General features: G+C 35.6%; 1 protein-coding gene across 1 annotated transcript in view; it reads right to left on the reverse strand.

Moving 5' to 3' along the window:
* The window catches only part of lrp1ab (low density lipoprotein receptor-related protein 1Ab), a 198379-nt gene that overhangs the window by 155590 nt on the left and 22617 nt on the right, over positions 1-20172 (reverse strand). The window contains exon 5 of the mRNA XM_073822691.1: positions 2020-2157. Within this exon, the coding sequence (XP_073678792.1) occupies positions 2020-2157 (138 nt within the window). The remainder of the gene's footprint in view (positions 1-2019; positions 2158-20172) is intronic.

Consider the following 20172-nt stretch of genomic DNA (forward strand, 5'->3'; position numbering starts at 1 on the left):
CATGAATAACTAAGCTTTCCATTGATGTATGGTTTGACAAACTGGAATCTGAGGGTGCAAAATATTGAGAAAATAGTCTTTAATGTTATCCAAATGAAGTTCTTAGCAATGCATATTACTAATCAAAAAATAAGTTTTGATATATTTACACTAGGAAATTTACAAAATATCTTCATGGAACATTATCTTTACTTAATATGCCATTGATTTTGGCACAAAAATTTGATAATTTTGATGCATACAATGTATTTTTGGCTATTGCTACAAATATACCTGTGCTACTTAAGACTGTGTTTTGTGGTCCAGGGTCACAAAGAAAAGAAAAAAAAAACCATCTGCAATCTATGTTGAGATTACCTTAATGATCTAGGAGAGTTATTTAATTTCAAAAGATCAGAAAGATATTTTAGATATTTCTAATCCGTTTGCAGCTTTTAAAACAAAAAGCTAAATTTTAAAATCTATTCTGTAACAAACCAGCAGTCAGTGCAAAGAATGCAATTTCAGGGAAATATGATCAAATTTCTGCGTGCCAATCAAAAGTCTGGCAGCTGCATTTTGAAAACTAATACTGACGACTAATATTGGTTTGACTCATTCCAATAAAAAGAGAATTACAGTCTAGTCAAGTCTAGATGAAATGAACACATGGCTCACTCTGTCAAACTTTGCAAGTGTTAAGAAACTCTTAGCCTTAGATAATAATCTTAATTAGAAAAAAAAAAAACAGATTTAACTACAGCATTTATCTGTTTATCAAATTTGAGGGCAGAATCACATATAAATAACACCCCAGGTTTTTCACAGACTCTTTTACATGAGGGACCAAACCTCCCAGGTCGCAGTCAAAAGTGCCTGAAACACCCGAGGGCCCAAGTTTTGCTCTTGTTAAGATGTAAAAAAAAATATATTTTTTATAAGTTCACTTCCAGAATAAAAATTTCTTGATAATTTACTCACCCCCATGTGATCCAAGATGTTCTGGACTTCCTGTCTTCAGTTGAAAAGAAACTAGGTTTTTGAGGAAAACATTCCAGGATTTTCGTCCATATAGTGGACTTCGATTGTGGCCAATGGGTTGAAGGTCCAAATTGAAGTTTCAATACAGAATCACGTAGGTAGAAGTACTGACCCAGTGTTTACAAAGCGATTGTGCAAAGAACGTCAAGTACCCTTTACAAAAACAAGGAAAAACAAGGATGTCGGACAATTTAAGTTGGAGGTGAACATGAAATGGAGTTTTTCAAACTACCTTTTCGAACTGGAGAACACAGATGAAGAACTAATCACGCAAGACCTTTCTAACATGATTACGTAATGCATTTGTGGTTAAAAAGTATATACATTTTTTTTTTTTTTCGTGTTTGTTTTGCTAGATAAGACACTTATTCCTCTGCTGGGATCACGTAGAGACCTTTGAAGCTGCATTGAAACTGCAGTTGGGACCTTCAACCCATTGGCCACCACTGAAGTTTACTATATGGAGAAAAATCCTTTTTTGATGTTTTCATCAAAAAAACTATTTCTTTGCGACTGAAAACAGAAAGACATGAACATCTTGGATCACATGAGGATGAATAAATTATCAAGAAATGTTTATTCTAGAAGTGAACAACTTCTTCCAGATAAATTTGTGTCATTAGTGTAAAAGTGAAATGGCACCCCATGTTTAGAAAGAATAGTACCCAAAGGAAGCATATACAATGAGAACAAAACAGGGGCCAGAATAGAGCCCTGAGGGACTCCATAATCAAAAACAGAAGAAGAAAACCCTTCAAGACGAACAGAAAAAGTTCTATCATTCAGATAATCATTCAGACTTAAAACCCAAAGAGCTAGTCTGTAGGTTTTCAGCCACAAACTCTACTTTGTTAGCTTTGGTCTGTGATTGCATCCAGTAAAAGGATGAATGCACAAAGCCCAGTTTTTCCTTTGTCACCATATACAAAGTCAGCAAGTGTTCGAGTCCTAGTGTTTTAAAATCTGATCCTAAAGATCTGCGTTCTGCTTGCGCGTTACCTCGACAGTGCGGTCCCTCGTCACGCCCATCCGTGCAGTCTGGGACGCCGTCACACAGCTTGCTCAGGTGAATGCACACATCTGTTCCTCGACACTCAAACTCGTTGGGAGGGCACTGTGACACCTGGGTGTGATGGCCTGCAAAGGTACACAGCAAACATACACAAGTTTACACATTGCAACGATACAAAGAGATGCAGCTCCATTCAACTTCTAGTTTAACAAGTCATGTCTATTTCTTTTAGAACGTTAACAAAGTTAACACCCGAGTGATGCAACGCATGACAATTTGCACACTAGAGTGACAACAGACTCATAACGTGGTAGAGTGCGAGACCACGTGGATTTGAGTTTCAAACCATTCGGTTTAAAGGGATAGTTGTATCTTAATTTGTGCTTTGAAGATGAACGAAAGTCTTATGAGTTTGTAACAACATGAGGGTGAGTAATTAATGACAGAACTTACATTTTTTGGGGTGAACCAACCCTATAAATGTCTATAGAATCCTTTTTACAGTTTTCACCAACTGTAAAATGTTGTTTCTAATTGGTGCAATTGGTTTTAGGACAACAGTTAGGAAAGCAAAAGTCACTATCAGGCCAAACGAAAAGTAAACTATGTTGCTACAAACCCCTTGCCTCTAGAATTGTTAAATAAAAGTTAAAACTGAGGACTAGAACAAAGAACAATTGTCTTTTGTTTAAAAATCTTCTTGGTAAGACTATAACTTGCTCTCTTGGTTCAGGAAAAAAATTTTTTAACGTAAACCATTCAAAGCATCTCTATTGGCTGTAGCCATTCTCTCTCCATGCGGCCCACACTGCAAAGCAAATTGTTTGTCTTGGATATTTTTCTTCCACCTCCTCTTTCTTTCTTTCTTTCCCGCCATCTCTACTCATAACATCTGCTGACCCATTTTAGAAAAAACACAAAAAAGGAGGGGGAATTCACCTCCCATATAGAAATGAAGCAGTTTTTAAGCAAGGTTAACACTAAGTACATTGCACCACGCGACTACTTCTGAAGGTCCATTAGGTTTTTCTGCTCTCTTAATCGCACATGTGTAAGTATCTTCTGGGATGGAAATGAAGGGGCCGACTCGCTTATTTGGTTCATTAAAGCTTGGCAAAAACAGACTGGAAAAATGTTTCTGTGGGAGGCCCCAAAAGAGCTTTAATTTTATACCAAGGGCAACATTATAGCTCTGTTCCAAAACCTAGTGAGCTATCTATGTAGGAAGCAGTTTGTGTGTATGTAGAATGTTCAAAATCAATTACGAGGTTTCATTTCTGCTTTAAATGGCAACTGCCTATGTAGGCAGCTCACCAGTTTTTGGAACAGACCCATATATGAACTTTTATTTTAGTTCAAAATCTATTCTCATGCAATGGCATTAAAGCTGAATGAAAATATTTTAATGGTACTGTCATTTGCAACCCATAAACTCATGTAAACCCATGTAATGTAACATTTTCATATGAAAACATATTCATTGTGAGATTAGACATAATCCATTGGGATTTGACTGGATTTGTGAAAAGTGTACGAACAAGGGATTTTTCTCCACCCACACAAAACAAGGGAAAAAAAGACTAGCACATTTATAAAAAAAAAAAAAAAAAAAAGATTATAATGAACATTGTTAAATCTTGAGATAGGAATATCTATCCGTAACAGTACAATGAATTTGTACTTATGTAACTCCCACAGTGAATACTTCCATTACTGTAATGAAGCAAAAGCAACACCAACAAATACCGGATCCAAACAGCCCCCATCTTTCCAAACCGAACTGTTTCATTTCAGCTGTTCCACTAAAATCAAGGAACATTGTGTACTTCCTCTTTTACTTATTCTCCAGTTTTATATTTATAAATGTTTCTGATACAAATCACATGACAGAATCCATCTAACATCCGTTATGAGGGGAGTGGAACCAGTATCAGAGATCCTGAGAAGCTATACATAAACTAGAGGTCAACGAACTGGGAAACGGAAAGAAATTAAAGGGATAGTTCACCCAAAAATGAAAATTCTGTCATTAATTACTCACCATAATGTCACTCCAAATCCATAACAGCTGCATTCAACTTCAGAAGATAAATTAAGTAGGGGTGTGACGAGACACTTATCTCACGAGACGAGACGAGACGAGATTTTGGGTTAAACAAAATTAAAATTAAATTAAATTAAACAAATGTAGGTGCATTTTGATATGAACTTGTACTTTATGAAATTAAACTTATATTTTAATGAATTATATGCAGTAATAAAAATGCTGCATGATTCTGGGTAAACTGAAAAACAATTGTCTTTTATAAACTGGAGATCACGATTCTGAAGAAAAAAAGGATTAGAAAATTAAACAAAATTACATAATTTACTAGTGGTTCTGAAATAATGTTCATTGCTTAAGTCTGAAAAAAAAAATGAAGGAGCCCGTGTCTCAATTAATAAAGACTTTCACTATTGGAATCTCTTGAATGTTTAATTCAATGAAAAATACTTTTTTTAAACGTGCAGTTGTCGCCCTCTCCTGGTGAAGAGAATAAACGTTTCTCTACATACGTGTTATATTTTCGTTTTTGATCGCTACTGTAGACAATAAGGCCCGGTTTCACAGACAGGGCTTAGACTAAACCAGGATTAGGCCATAGTTCAATTAGGACACTTAAGTCATTTTTATAAACATGCTTAGAAAAAAACATTACTGGTGTGCATCTTGAGACAAAACAAAGGCACCGATATATTTTAAAATCAATCAGTGCAATTTTATTTCAGTTGAAACAGCTCAGACTTACATTTTAGTCTAGGACTAGGCTTAAGCCTTGTCTGTGAAACCGGGGGTAAGTGTTTATATCCAAACTATAAGCTTTTATCCCAGTACTTATGTTATTTAAATGTCTGTAACAAAGACATGATGATGATTATGTGGTTAAAAAGACTGTTTGTGTTGCTTTCTGAAACCATAGCAGTAAGAATGCAGATTTGAATGTCTTCAATAACTTTCACATCGGCGTCAGTGGAGCGTGAAACAGTTGTAATAGACAATGCTGAATCGTTGTCATTCATGAATAAGATCGCATGGGTGTTTGAATAGAGATCGTGATATTTATATAACTATTAGTCATGCAGCCCTAATGTAAACACTGCAAAATGTTTTGCCATGATATCGCCACATTCTCGCGAGACCAGTCAGATCTCGCGGGACACATCGGAGTCTCGCGAGATCTCGTCACACCCCTAAAATTAAGATATTTTTGATAAAATTTGAGAGCTTTCTGTCTGCGCCAAAAGCCTTGTGGGCAGCGCACCGACATACAGCGCCGTTGGGCTCCGGGCGTCCCGTGTTCGAATCCCGACTCGAGGACCTTTCCTGATCACGCCCCCCATTATTCTCCCAGATCACTTCTGATCTGTCCTATATAATAGGCAAAAATAAATCTTCTGATCTAAATTAAATAATTCGCGAAACATCACTTCAGATTAGTACTCAGAGAGTTGCAGAGAATTTGAAAATTATTCACAAACCAGTTCTGAACTAAATCAAAGTATTTTGTGAAACACCATTTCAGATTACATTTAGGATCGCAAATCACGATATGCCAAATTCCGATCTAATTTAAATGATTTGCGAACCCTCTCTGAAGTCCTGATCTACATCAAATAATTTGCAATATGCAAAGTTCCAATATAAACTAATGATTCGTGAACACACTCTGAAATCCCGATCTAAATCCAATGATTCGTAACCAAGAGTCCATAGTCGCAAACTAAATAATGATTCACGAACCATCATTTCAGGTCGGGACTTCAGAGCGAGAATCATCAACCGCTCTGAAGTTACGATTTGATCAAAAGATTTACAAACCTGCTCTGATCAAAGTCCCGATCTAAAAAAATTATTCGCGATACACACTCCGAAGTTCCGATCTTAATCAAAAGATTCATAAACCCACTCCGAAGTTCCAATCTGAAGAATAATTTGTGAAGCATCATTTCAGTTCGGGACTTTGGACCGAAACTTTCAATTCGTGAAATGATTCGAGAGCCCGCTCCGAAGTTCTGATCTGAATCAAAAGATTCACGATTTGCGATCTGCGGTTCGAATTCCTGCTTTGAATATTGATTAATATTGACTTTTGGTTAAATAAATGCAGTCTTGGTGAGCATAAGAGACTTCTTTCAAAACCTTAAAAATCCACAGGCTCTTTTTTGGACCCTTTCTCTGCCTGTGTGTTTTATATTGAAGATTTGAGATCCTTGCCTCTCAGGGTTTGCTGGCAGGGTAACAATTCAAGCACAGCCTAAATGCAGCTCTTCAAGTTCAAACGTTCCTTCAGTCACTGCTACCCTATTGAAACACCAAGCTAAAAGACTGTGTGACTACTGTCAAAGAGAGATTAATCTGAACAAAATTTACCAACTAATCCTAATTCTGCTATTTATTCCTAGATCTTACCAAAAGTTTTAAACAAAATAAATTAAAATGAAAAAGAAAACAATGCCAGCATGCAAAAAGCAGTTTTGCAAAGGAGGAAAATACACAGGGGGAGCAGACAGGCGGATGTTTCACAATGAGTGTGTGTGAGCGAATTGGGGGCAGATCCCTGTGATCTTTGAGAGAACTAGGAAGTCGTTGGCCGTTTCCTAACAGGAGCTCTGTCATACAGGCGACGACTGCTTCCTTCCTGCGCGACACCCTGAAGCACATGCACTAAACACAACAGAGAGAGAGGGAAAAAAAAAACAAAAGAGAAAGGAGGAGGGGGAAACAGAGAAAACACAGAGTGGCCATCCACAGATATAGGGCTATTATTAAAGAAAACAAACACTTTAAATAACTAATCTAACTACAATTTCAAAGAACGCATATTTAAATAAATGGATGAACCCTAAAACATGTCCAAGTCACATTTCATACTAAAATAAATATTTTGTTTAAAGGAAAGGAACACGTTTTGAGAAAAAGGTAAAGTAAATTAGTACATTAAAAATTAGTAAATATAAACAAAGGTATAGTAAAGGTACTATATTTTAAGATAGATAGAATCTGCAAAAATGTTAATTATTTTACCAAAATAAGAGGGATCATACAAAATGGATGTTATTTACTGACTCAAATAAGATATTTCACATAAAAGATGTTTACATATACTCCACAAGACAAAACAATAGATGAATTTATAAAAATTACCCTGTTCAAAAGTTTACATACACTTGATTCTTAATACTGTGTTGTTACCTGAATGATGCACAGCTGTTTTTTTTTTTGTTTGTTTGTTTAGCGATAGTTGTTCATGAGTCCCTTGTTTGTCCTAAACAGTTAAACTGCCTGCTGTTCTTCAGACAAATCCTTCATGTCCAACAAATTCTTTGGTTTTTCAGCATTGTTGTGTATTTGAACCCTTTCAAACAATGACTGTAGGATTTTTCAATCTTTTCACGCTAAGGACAAGTGAGGGACTCACTATTACAACTATTACAGAAGGTTCAAATGTTCACTGATGCTCTGTAGCTTCTAAAGGGCAGTACTAAATGATAAAAAAAACATATTTAGGCAAATTAAGAGTCCCTCAGTTAACCTCAGTGTGAAAAGATGGATCTCAAAAGCATACAGTCATTGTTGGAAAGGGTTTAAATGCACAAAAATGCAGAAAAACCAAAGAATTAAACAAACAAACAAACAAAAAAACAGATGTGGATCATTCAGGTAACAACACGGTATTAAGAAACTTTTGAACAGGGTCATGTTTATAAATTCAACTATTGTTTTTTCTTGTGGACTAGCCTATATGTGAAATATCTTATTCTAAAAAATAACATGCATTTTGTATGATCCCACTTATTTTGGTAAAAAAATTAACATTTCTGCAGATTCTGCAAGGTGTATGTAAACTTTTGAACTCAACTGTACATAAATATGGCTTTATATTTTAAAAAACGAAGTAAATAAATATTTTGATTTTAAAAATGATGTATCCAAAAGTATTCCCTATTTTTGCCAACAATGTTTGCTCATTACAAAGTCCTCATCCTCATGGCTGGGAAACATGACTTAGAGTGAACCTGGGTTCATACTGTCAAGGTGAGCTGTACTTAAGCACTTGAGCAGAGCCACAGGGAGTCTAAATACTATGTGAACAGTCTGTATATGTGTGTCTAAACTCAGCTTACCCTATTCTTACCCCTAGTTACATAATGACCTCCCATTTGGCTTTCCTGTTGTGCTTTTGTTAATTGTGTGTGTGTGTAAGATGCACCGTTTCCTTCCCCTACTTAAAAGAGTTTGCTTCTGTCTCTCAGTCTCATTCATGCTACTTCCAGCTCTGATGATCACCCAGCATACTGACAGACCCATAATATCGCCTGCCTGCACCGGTCCCAGTGGTAACGTCCAACACTTCTTTGCCCTGCACGTATTACAAGCGTTTTTCACGTCATGTAAAATAAATGCTACCAGCAAGTATATGATTTATTTAAAAAACATAAATCATGATCTAAGGCATAATTGCATTACAAAAACAGCCTCACTATGCATTAAAATGACCTGAATTATTTATTCCTCCTTCCTGCTCACCAAAAAGCTTGATAGCAGAACAAATTAGTCTTTAAACAAATTGTCCTTGACCTTCCGTTATCTTCACCGCCACAATGGAGTCTCTTTTTTGAGACTTAATTTTATGCTGTCTTTGACCAGCTGATCCAGGGTCAGCGGTGACACACCATTAACCCAGCGTCCTTGCAAACCTTCTGTTCTCTGTTCCCAATAACAGATGAAACAGGTCATGCGATGAAATGAACCTCTGATCTCGGTTTCTGCTGTCCGGAATACTCATTATACCCATTAGCTAGCAAGGTCATTCCTCAACCGACCTCAAATAGCTCATTCCTACACTTCCATTCATTCACATATTCTACTGTCACATGACTCACATTGTTGCTTCTTCATTCATGAATTTCAGCTCCCTTCTTCTCACCTCCCTCTCTAAATTATCAGAGGTTGCTTTACACATAAATTCCATTTATGAATTCTTAAAAACAGGTATTTCCAATAGGGCTGTCACGATTCCTTGATTCATTTCAAAGACTCGATTTTAAAAACTCTTGATTGTCGAGTAACTGGCAAAATACCGGAGGTGACGAGAATCCACACGAACTGTTAGCATTTACATGTGTGGAGCATCTCAAACTCCATTTCTGCATATTGAGGTTTTGGGTTTCTTATAATGTCAATTGGGAACACATCATGCACCGTTTCATCAGCTTTGTAAGGTAAATCATTTAAAAACCTACACAAACACAGGGGAATACATCAATATCTTTCTCATTATGCTAACTGTTCTTCGTGGTTTCAAAACAAAAGTTTAAACCCTCGCTCTGAGGTTCTGTTTTGATGTCCATATTTTCAAGAAATTACAGTGGCTCTAGTATTTTTGTTGTAAAGAAATGGACACATATTAAAGATTAAGTGGACATTTGAATTAAATGTTGTTTAGTCACTATTAAACTATTAGATTGCACCATCTTAAAAAATTAAGTTGTGGAGTAGAGAATTAGACATAAATTATCATTTAAATCTTAGAACCTCAACTTTGTCGTTCCCATCACTTTTGCATTTATTTTACATAAAATAACAAAAAATGTATTGAATATGTGCACATCAAAAGGTGTAAACTGCAGAGATGGAGTTTGAAATGCTCCACACATGTAAACTAGAACTGTTTGTGCGGAGCAGCATTTACTGTAAACAGAGCCGCTTAAATTAAAGCCCATATATTAGGGATGCTCATTTCGGTTAATTTCCCTGACCGACAACCGCTGCTCGTTATCCGAACATTAACCGTTAACTGATCAAATTTGAATAATAAATTAGTTTAAAATAAAAATAGAATGCACGAGTATCTGTGATGATACATTAAAAATACAAGCAAATGTTTTATTTTAACGTGCAAACAGCAGCATACAGAGCAACAACAAAAACTCTATTGACATATACTTAAATTATCACGCATCAGCAGCGCTTCTGAGAACAGAGAAAATCTGAATGAAAAAAAAAAAATGAAGAATATAAATAGGCCTACACTAAATATGTATAAATTAAATAACTAGCTAATTAAGATGACAAAACTAAAACACACTGAATCCTTTTATGCGCTTTGAAGAACTGTACCGGTCTTATTCTTCTCGTCGTACATAAAAATATATAGCAGGCCAGCCAATACCTCAGTGTGCCTAGTTTTTAACATGTGGACATGCTGTACGGATAGGCAGGACCGCTGCCTGTTAACTCTTAGATCCGCGAACAAAACACCATCACAAAAACCCTTTCAATTTGCGGTTCGGGACTTCCATCCACTGTCATATGCGTGTGGAGAAGCGCGTGTTTTACAGCGTTCAGCAATAGCCAATCACAGACATGTATGTTGATTCGATTATCACTGTGGCCAATCAGAGGAGGCTATGTTTCAATCCACTCACCAACCAAAGTGCCGGTTTCAGTTTTGCTGACTTCTACACTTTCGCGAACTCTCTTATTAAAACAAAGAAAGTGTTAGCATTATATAAATAAGAGATTATTTGTGCAGTGTAAAGGTTATTTTATTACTTTTTAATAACTTTATGAGATTGCGATGAACTACTCTAGGATGAGTGATAGCTTTCCAGTGATTGTAACGGGAGCGCCTGTTGCGCACTTTCTAGACTATAATTCATTCAGAATTTGAATACATTCACTCACGGATTCACTCTCTGATAACCCAATAACGCCACTTGCCATTGAGTTGCATATACTACATCTGTTTACTAAGTAAAGGTGAAGCGAAATATGTCTGTACAGCCACACTGCACGTGTCGACATGCGCACGTGAGTAAACAGATAACTTACAAATAGCATTATTTCTTTCACCATGCAGCAAACGTAAAAAAAAAAAAAGAATAGAAAAAACCCTTTTAAACCGTTTAACTGATAGTAATAATCGGTTAAAATTCTTACTGTCGGTTAACGGTTAAACGGTCAATATGAGCATCCCTACCATATATTAAACCCACGTCGCATATTTATTTTATTGAATCGTAGCGTTTGAGAATTCACAATAGCATTATCCTTTATTACGATTTTTAAATGTGTTTAATATATCATGCACCCTTGGAAAACTGTCTAATAATGCATTTCATTGATTCTTATCAATGGAATGTACCACTTCCGATATTTTGCCGGTTACTTGACACAGGCAAACTGCAGTCGAGGATTTTTTTTTTTAAATAGAGCACTAGAATTAAATCGAGGAACAGCTCTTGTCACATAAACTGAGCAACCAAAAACCAGCTTCAATGTGATTTCTTTGTAAGGCATGCTTCTTGCATCTCTATGCTGTTGAAAAGAGACAAATGTAACTTTTGCTCCAGTAATTTCCTGCAATTTCGCTAATGTGACTCCATCTTAAGAAGAATAAACAAATACTGATAAATTCAATGTATTTATTGATTCTGAAACAAAGACTTGTGGGCATCTCCAGATAATCTTAACGACAATATAAATGATCAAATGAAATAAACTTATCGTTTTATGACTTGTAGGCAAGATAAACGTTAAAATTTAACAATGAAAGATAATATGTAATGTGTTTATTGTGCTTTACAATGCCCTCTTTGTTTTCCAGAAGATCAAGAGAATGCAAACAAAATATTCATTCACAAAATGTCCACATACACTTCATTGTATTGTTTTATATTAACTTAATATTAATTATTTTGTTCTAATTCAGTCATTCATTAAACATTCCTATATTTATCTGGTCAATGATGTATATATAAAGATTTGCATTTTATATAGCACTTCAATATGCAGATATAAACAAACTAAAGGCCGATTAAATAAAAAGCCTTATTTTTTTTCCTCAACTATCAGTCTACATCTCCCAATCAGTGACAAAATCTTGTGAGGGACAAAACTAGTTATCTGCAGGTCACATGTCGTGATGACCTTCTCTCAATCCAAGCAATCGCTGTAAATGACACGGACAGATATCGGTCTCCTCAGGGGCGGCTGTGGGAGGCAGCAGCCTTACACAAGTGCAAATTACACTGAATAATCACTCCTCCTCACCCATTCAATCAAAGAGTCTAAAACAGCATCTGAATGTAAAAATACAGCATTTACATACACACTCAAATGCATGCGGCCCCACGCTGAGCACTCTCATTTCCCCAGAGCTTTCAGGAACAAGACTGCTGATTTACCAATACATTTGGTGCATTTGATGTCTCCTTTGTAATAATAATAATAATAATAGTAAACACACTTTTGTGTGTGATAAAGTATAGTAAAGTTCTGGCAACCACAGCTGTCATCTTTTACTGTAAACGTTACAGATTTTTTACAGTGCATGTAAATATGACATAACTATCCTTTTTGAAGTCTAATTTACTGTGCGTTAGGGACAAGCCTATGATGTCTAAACATGCTGTCTAGGTAGGTGGCTCAGGGTTTGGAACACAGCTGAAATGTAAAATTAAAGGCAAAGCAACTGAAACAAATTCACAGAGAAGCTGCAAATAAGAGAGGAGAGAAAAGAACAAAACTAGTAAAATGTCACAAAGAGAATTTGATATCTCATTTTGCGTATTGGAGTCCGCCTGGGAAAGATGAGTCAGATGAGCTTCACGGGCGTGCAGCGTGATGCCCCGACACAGCCAGACTGTGAGAGTCTGTCTTTACCTTTGGAGGGTAATTGCAGCTTAGGTAAGACACCTGGGAACAGCCGTGCAATTAAGACAAAAGACTAAATGAAAAAGCACCATGACTCACTATGATATACTTCTAAGGCTGGCGCAGGATAATGTGCTTACACATACTAAGGATGGGCAACAAGGAATATGGAAGTGGCAATCATCAAACAGGAAAATGCAATAATTGAGCTGACCTGCTTATTAAAATTCATTTCACATTAATAAACTAAAAACACAAGCACAAACAAGCCAAAAGTGGGACTCTTTTTAATTTTGCAAGTGCCAGGGTTAAAAATAATATTTAAATATTAGGGATGTAATGGTATTATCAATATCGTAATATTGCGATAGTCTCGATATTTTCGCGGTCACATGCGTGCAATTGTTTACAATATATGGCTATTATTGTCAAAGAAATAACAATAACATGAAATTGTTATTTCTATTATTATATTCTAATATGTTTGGGTTCCTAAAACACCAGTGTGAATTTAATTTACACTGAGACACTATACCTAAAATAAAAAGAAGGTTGAGTCTCCTTTAAAGTTCAGGTACAAGTCTATTTACTATTTTTTTCTGACTTATGTTTTCTTAATTTTTGCTTTTCATTTTGAACTCTTAAAGTGCATTAGATAGAATAATTTAACTTTAAAATGTACAAAATGTCTTCAATTGTCTTTTTAAAAAATTCCTAAAATATCGCAATAATATTGTATTGTGGACCATATTGTGATACCGTATTGACATTTTGATATCATTACATTCCTATTAAATATGTATACTATAGGGCTGGGCGATTAATCGAAAAGTAATCGAAATCGACATTCAGAACCTATTAGGGGTGGGTATCGTTTGAATTTTATCGATTTCGATTCCGATTCCGATTCCACTTATCGATTCCGATCCTTTTCGATTCCCAGTTTCGATTCCGATTTAGTAAAAAAAAAAAAAAACAAACAAACACAAAAGTCAAACATTAATATATTAAACATGTTTATTTTCAGTGCTAGCTTGCAACATATTATTTTATTACAGGGGTTCTCAACCTTTTTTATATCAGGTCCCCCTTCTTCTCGGGTCAGTTTTGCAAGGCCCCCCTATGCCTGACATTTCCTCTAAAGGTGTTTATTTTTTAACCTTTTTTATTAACCTAAACATTAGTTTTGCCTTTTTATTTTTCTCCTGCATGTTATAAAAAAAAAATCAAACAAACTTTAAATTAAAGCTATACTTTTGAATTTAAAAGAAAATCCTCTGCTCTAACTTTTTAACATGAATACACACATACAGATTTAAAGCACCTAAATTATTTAATTCAGACATTCTTCACAACTTCAGAGTACTCTTTCTTAAGTGACTGAATATCTACTGTTTGTATTTATTATAAAATAAACATATAAATGAAAAATACAGTAAATACATTGTAAATCTGTTTATGCTGGTGCTCATATGTGCTTAAACACCACTGACCCTTGCAAGATCCACCTCTATGGGTAAGCATTCATTATAAAAAACTCACAGGACGTTCATTTTGAAAACTATGCAAATATTTTGAAATTTCACGCAAAAATACTATGGATCAGAGCACCAAAAGCATGAATAGTTTGTGAATCAACAGCGGACTTATGCGTGCCTAATGTACGACTCCGATATACAAGAATGAATACATTAGGCACGCGCGAGTTCGTTACTATTACTCTGGTCATCTTTGCCTTAACATTACCGGGAGGGTTTGTTTCATGCAGCCAAAAGATAAAGTAGATACCTGTCTTCCCGCGGGGGTATAAGTGACTTTTATGTGGGCTTTTGCGGGACGAAATAACATATATTCCTTCTGGAGTGGGCGGGCGCAGGACTAAAATCCGTCCCTTGCAGATCTCTAAGATGAAGTTTGCGTGCAGCGGTAGATTTGTCTTCGGTTTTTACAAAGCGTAGACACACTTTTAAACGCTTACCGTGATCCATCTTTTCGACTGATGTTTACATTACCACGTAAAGTCCTGGCAGATTGCACGCGCGGAAGGTCCTGGCAGATCACTAGATGGAAAAAATGCAACCAGGAATCGAAACGAGGAATCGAAATTTTAATATTATAACAAGTATCCGATTCTTTATCTTAAGTATCCGATTCCAGAATCGGAATCGATTTTCGATTCCCAACCCTAGAACCTATAATCGATCAAATTTTTCCAGGTCAATTATTTCAATTACTTTCCCTTTAAAAACACTACTGCGTGTGGAGTCACGTGACCCCGCTCCGTTACGTTGCGTTATTCCGCCGACATGTCGATGGAGAGCTTAAACAGTATTTATACAGTAAAAAGTATGTACAGGATATACAAGAGTAAATTTATTTAAAAGAGATACTGCTTATTTTCTACTTTTAATATTTATTATTATTTTATAAATAATTTATTTTGTTTCCAAAAGTGCAAGTTATTTATTTTCACTAATTTAAGAAAAATGTGACTTTTCATTTTAAGCAATGTGTGCTTTAATTTCAGTTGTTCAACACTGATGTTCAATAAATAATCATAGATAGTAGATAGTGTGTGCACCCTTCATTCAAAAATCTCTCACTTGTAATATGTGTGCATATTTAAAACTTGTCAGTGAACTATGAGGGCAAAAAAATAAATATTATTTAAATATAATTAAATATAATTTTATTAATGAATAAAATAATCGTTCATTAATCGTAATTGGGTTAAAATGTTCAATTAATCGAGATTTTGATTTTAGGCCAAATCGCCCAGCCCTAGTATACTACCAGTCAAAATATTTGGATAATTCATATTTTTTAAATTCATATATATATGTTTTTTTTATAAAGAATTCTCTTATGCTCACCAATGCTGCATTTACATTATGATAAACAGAATAAAAAGTAATACTGTAAAAAATCATTACAATTTATAACTTTTTTATTTGAATATTTTTTAAGATGCCACAAAAGTCACATGACCCTTCAGAAATCATTCTAATATGGTAATTTGGTGCTCAAGAAACATATCTTATTATTATCCACGTTGAACAGTTGTGCTAGTTAATATATTTGTACATTAAGCAGTTTTCAACAACACTAATATTAATAAGAACCGTTATTACGAACTAATAATAACTGAGCACCAAATCAGCATATTAAAAATGATTTGAATGATTTCGGAAAAATCATGTGACACTGAAGACTGAAGTAATGATGCTGAAAATCCAGCTTTGCCATCACAGCAATAAATAAACATTTTAAAATAAATTCAAATAGAAAACTGCAATAATATTTCACAATATTACTGTATTTTAAATCAAATAAAACAGCTTGGGAAAGCAAAAGAAATTTTGAAAAATGGAAATTATTCCAAACTTTTGACTGGTAGTGCATTTAATACATTTATATTTTGAATATTTAAATAATACTAACAACAACAATAATAATGGTTATAAAATTCATTGTAATTAGTATTATTTTTATAACATTTATATTATTAATAATATTAAATAACAATAATAACTGATCATCCTTGAAGACATCTCTAATACATCAATTCCACACACATACAAGCACCACTATCACATTTAGAGATGACGCAATAGTTGACTTTTACTACAGGTGCATTAGAAACTGTGATAGATAATGTCGTCATACCCTTCTCAATCTTCTTTTTATTGAAGGCAGAACCGGAGAAAGAGTTCCTCAGTGCTCTTGTCTCTTATCTCAATGCTTTTCTAATGATATACTGACCTACTTAAAGGTGCCAGGTTTGTTAAAATCTCTGATTTACACCCAGAGAGAAAGTGAAAGGGGGAAACAAAAGGAACAGAAAGAAAAAGAGGGCAAGATTTATTTGTTCTGGCAGCATGGCACTGGTGGGAACTCAGTCTATTAGTTAGAAATTAACCTGAACTAGAGAGATGAAGTAGGACACGAGAACAACCTTCAAACACACAGCACATCTTCGTAGCACAACAAGACAAGTCTCAACTGAGCCCTGAGCAACAGCCACCAGACTCGGGTCTGAATGAACGGGTTTGTGTTTTAAAACTAGAAGAATTGATAAACAGGTTTCTACAACCCATCTCATTTGATCTCTTCAATAGCGTTACATCCGGCAGACACCGCCTACTGACTTCACAAAGACTAATAACAAAACGACAGTTAAGACCGGGATTAGACGTGACACTAAAATTAACATACATTCTTGTTTGAAACGCTGACAGCCGGTATAGACCTTTCTTATGAATATAAAGTGTTGGAAACGGCTTTAACAAAGAGGATTAAGTATGTAATGTGTGTAATTGGCAGAAACAGATCATGATAAATCAGAAGGTCAGAGTTTCCGTCTAATGAAAAGCCCCTTTGTGTGTTCAGCCAAACTGCATTAGTGGCATTGAAATTATATTAGTGGCGCTTTTTGAGCGACAGATGGTGGGATCGCTCCAGAAAGTTTATTTGCGGGCAGAAAATTATGTTTACGTGCTTTAAACACCTTGTTCTCAACACCCGGGAGCTACTCTGTGTATGACGTCCAAACGATGGGCCATTTATTTAGAGGAGTCCCATGTGAAGTTCTCAACATAGTCTATAAACTATAGACTTTTCACAGAATTCTTTTGGCAGAAAAAGAAGCATGGTATACGAATGTTAATTATTCAGTACCACAGTACACTGTATGTAAGTACCATGGTATTAGAGACGTTGTTTACTTCCAGAACAAAAATATACGTAGGATAAATATGTAGGACGATTTTGAAGTTGGAGGAGAAAATGAGATGGGAGCTTTTTCAACATAGCCAAACTGTTTTGAACTGGAATAAACAGAGTGCACGCAGAGCTAGACAAGGTGAGCATTTGAGGTTAAAAATATATCAATTGTAATTTTATTTTGAAAACAGCTGATCGTTTTGCTAGATAAGACTCTTCTTCCTCGGCTGGAATTGTTTGAAGCTGCATTTAAACTGCATTTTGGAAGTTCAAACTCATGGGCACCATAGAACTCCATTATATGGAGAACATTCCTGAAATGTTTTCCTCAAAAAAAAAAAAAACTAAATTTCTTTACGACTGAGGAAAGAAAGACACAAATCCATCTTGGATGAAAAGGGGGTAAGTAAATTCTCTGTACATTTTTGTTCTGGAAGTGAACTTCTCCTTTAAAACCAGACACCTTGACTGTACAATGGTATTACCACAGTATTTTTTCGCAAGGGGGAGCTGGAATTCTGTAATTCACATGAATGATGCTCGCAAAAAAAGCACCAAGGCATTACCATGGATTTTTAGATGGATTAAAAGAATCCAGCACTACTTGTGATGAAGTAAAATCATAGAGAAGGATGAAATCAACATAAAAGTATCATGGTAACACCGTGTTTTTGGACATGGTATTATTTATAGGGATAGTTCACCCAAAAATTAAAATTACCCTATGATTTACTCACCTTTAAGCCGCCCTGGGTGTATATGACTTTCTTCTTTCAAGAAGTTCACGCCCTTGTCATCCAAGATGTTAATGTTTTTGTTTCTTCAGCTGAAAAGAAATTATGTTTTTTGAGGAAAACATTTCAGGATTTTTCTCCATATAGTGGACTTCTATGGTGACCTGGGTTTGAACTTCCAAAATGCAGTTTAAATGCGGCTTCAAACTATCCCAAATGCGCTTGTAAACGATCCAAGTCGAGGAAGATGGGTCTTATTTAACGAAAACGCTCGTCTTTTCTTGCTCTGCCTGTTTTTTCTGGGTCAAGACAGTTAGGGTATATCAAAAAACTTTTTTTTTTCCAACTTCAAAAATTATTTTTAAAATCATCCTACAACGTTGCAGAAGTATCGACCCAGTGATTGCAAAGTGAACATGCAAAGGAGGTCAAACACCCTTAAGAAAAAAAACAGCGATGTAGGATGGTTTTGAAGATAAGGGAGAAAATGAGATGGGAGTTCTCTTACGAGAGGTCTCTCGTACTGCGTAAGTATCTTACGCTTGGGGAAAATCCCCTAGCGTAAGATTTTCCCCTAGCGTAAGATACTTACGCAGTACTCGTTCCCTCTCTAGAGAGAACCGAGGTTACGTTAGTAACCGAATACGTTCTCTTACGAGAGGTCTCTCGTACTGCGTAAGTATCTTACGCTAGGGGAAAATTCTCTCGCGGAAAGGATTTTCCCCAAGCGTAAGATACTTACGCAGTACTCGTTCCCTCTCTGAGAGAACCGAGGTTACGTTAGTAACCGAGTACGTTTTTAGACATACCCTAACTGGCTTGAACCGGAAATAGTTCAGTTAAAGTTCAGGTAGAGCAAGACAAGTTGAGAGTTTGAGGTTGAGATTGGCTGGGATCATTTACAACCGCATTTGGGATGGTTTAAAGCCGCATTTAAAATGCATTTTGGAAGTTCAAACTCGGGCACCATAGAAGTCCACTATATGGATAAAAATCCTAAAATGTTTTCCTCAAAAAACATGATTTCTTTACAACTAAAGAAAAAAAGAGATAAACATCTTGGATGATAAGGGGGTGAGTACATTATCTGTAAATTTTTGTTCTGGAAGTGAACTTCTTTTAGTCGAATACAATTAGAGTTATATTAAAAATGTCCCGGCTCTTCTAAGTTTTATTAATGGCAGTGAATGGCTGTTGAGATTTTGAAGTCCAATAAAGTGCATCATCCATCACAAAAAGTACCCCACAGAGCCCTGGGAGGTTAATAAAGGTCTTCTGAAAGAAACTGATGTGTTTATGTAAGAAAAATATCCATATTTAAAACTTTATAAACCATAATCTATAGCTTCTGCTAACAGTTGTACGCACATTCACAAGAGAGTGGCGTTTGAGTGGATGACGTAGGACGTACGCAAACACAGTAACAAAAGCAGAAGCGTCAAATGGCGGAAGTACAGTGGAGAGAGCACACCAGTAACAAATTTTTGTTCAAAGAGGAGACTGGTTTTCATTTGCTCCTGTAAACCAGCATATTCTCACCGGAGTTTGTGCTGGAACACCACTCTGCCGTGAACATGCTTTAAGGTTTCTAAAGTTTTAAATCTTGATATTTGTCTTACACAAACACTTCAATTCACTTCAGAAGGCCTTTATTAACCCCCCTGAGTTGTGTGGAGTACTTTTCATGATGGATGGATGCAACAGCCATTCATTGCTATTATAAAGCTTGAAAGAGCCAGGACATTTTTTTATATAACTCTGATTGTATTCATCTGCAAGAAGAAATATATTCACCTAGGATGGCTTGAGGGTGAGTAAATCATGCGGTAATTTTAATTTGTGGGTGAACTATCCCTTTAAGTACCATGGTTTCTGAAATAACTTGTCGATGTCTAAAATATGGCATATGGATTACAGTACCACAGTACCATTTCCAGTACCACTTGAGTACCACAGTAAATCTCATGGTATTACCTAACAAAGCA

This window comes from Garra rufa, chromosome 18 (assembly GCF_049309525.1).
Source record: "Garra rufa chromosome 18, GarRuf1.0, whole genome shotgun sequence".
Classification (NCBI taxonomy): Eukaryota; Metazoa; Chordata; class Actinopteri; order Cypriniformes; family Cyprinidae; genus Garra; species Garra rufa.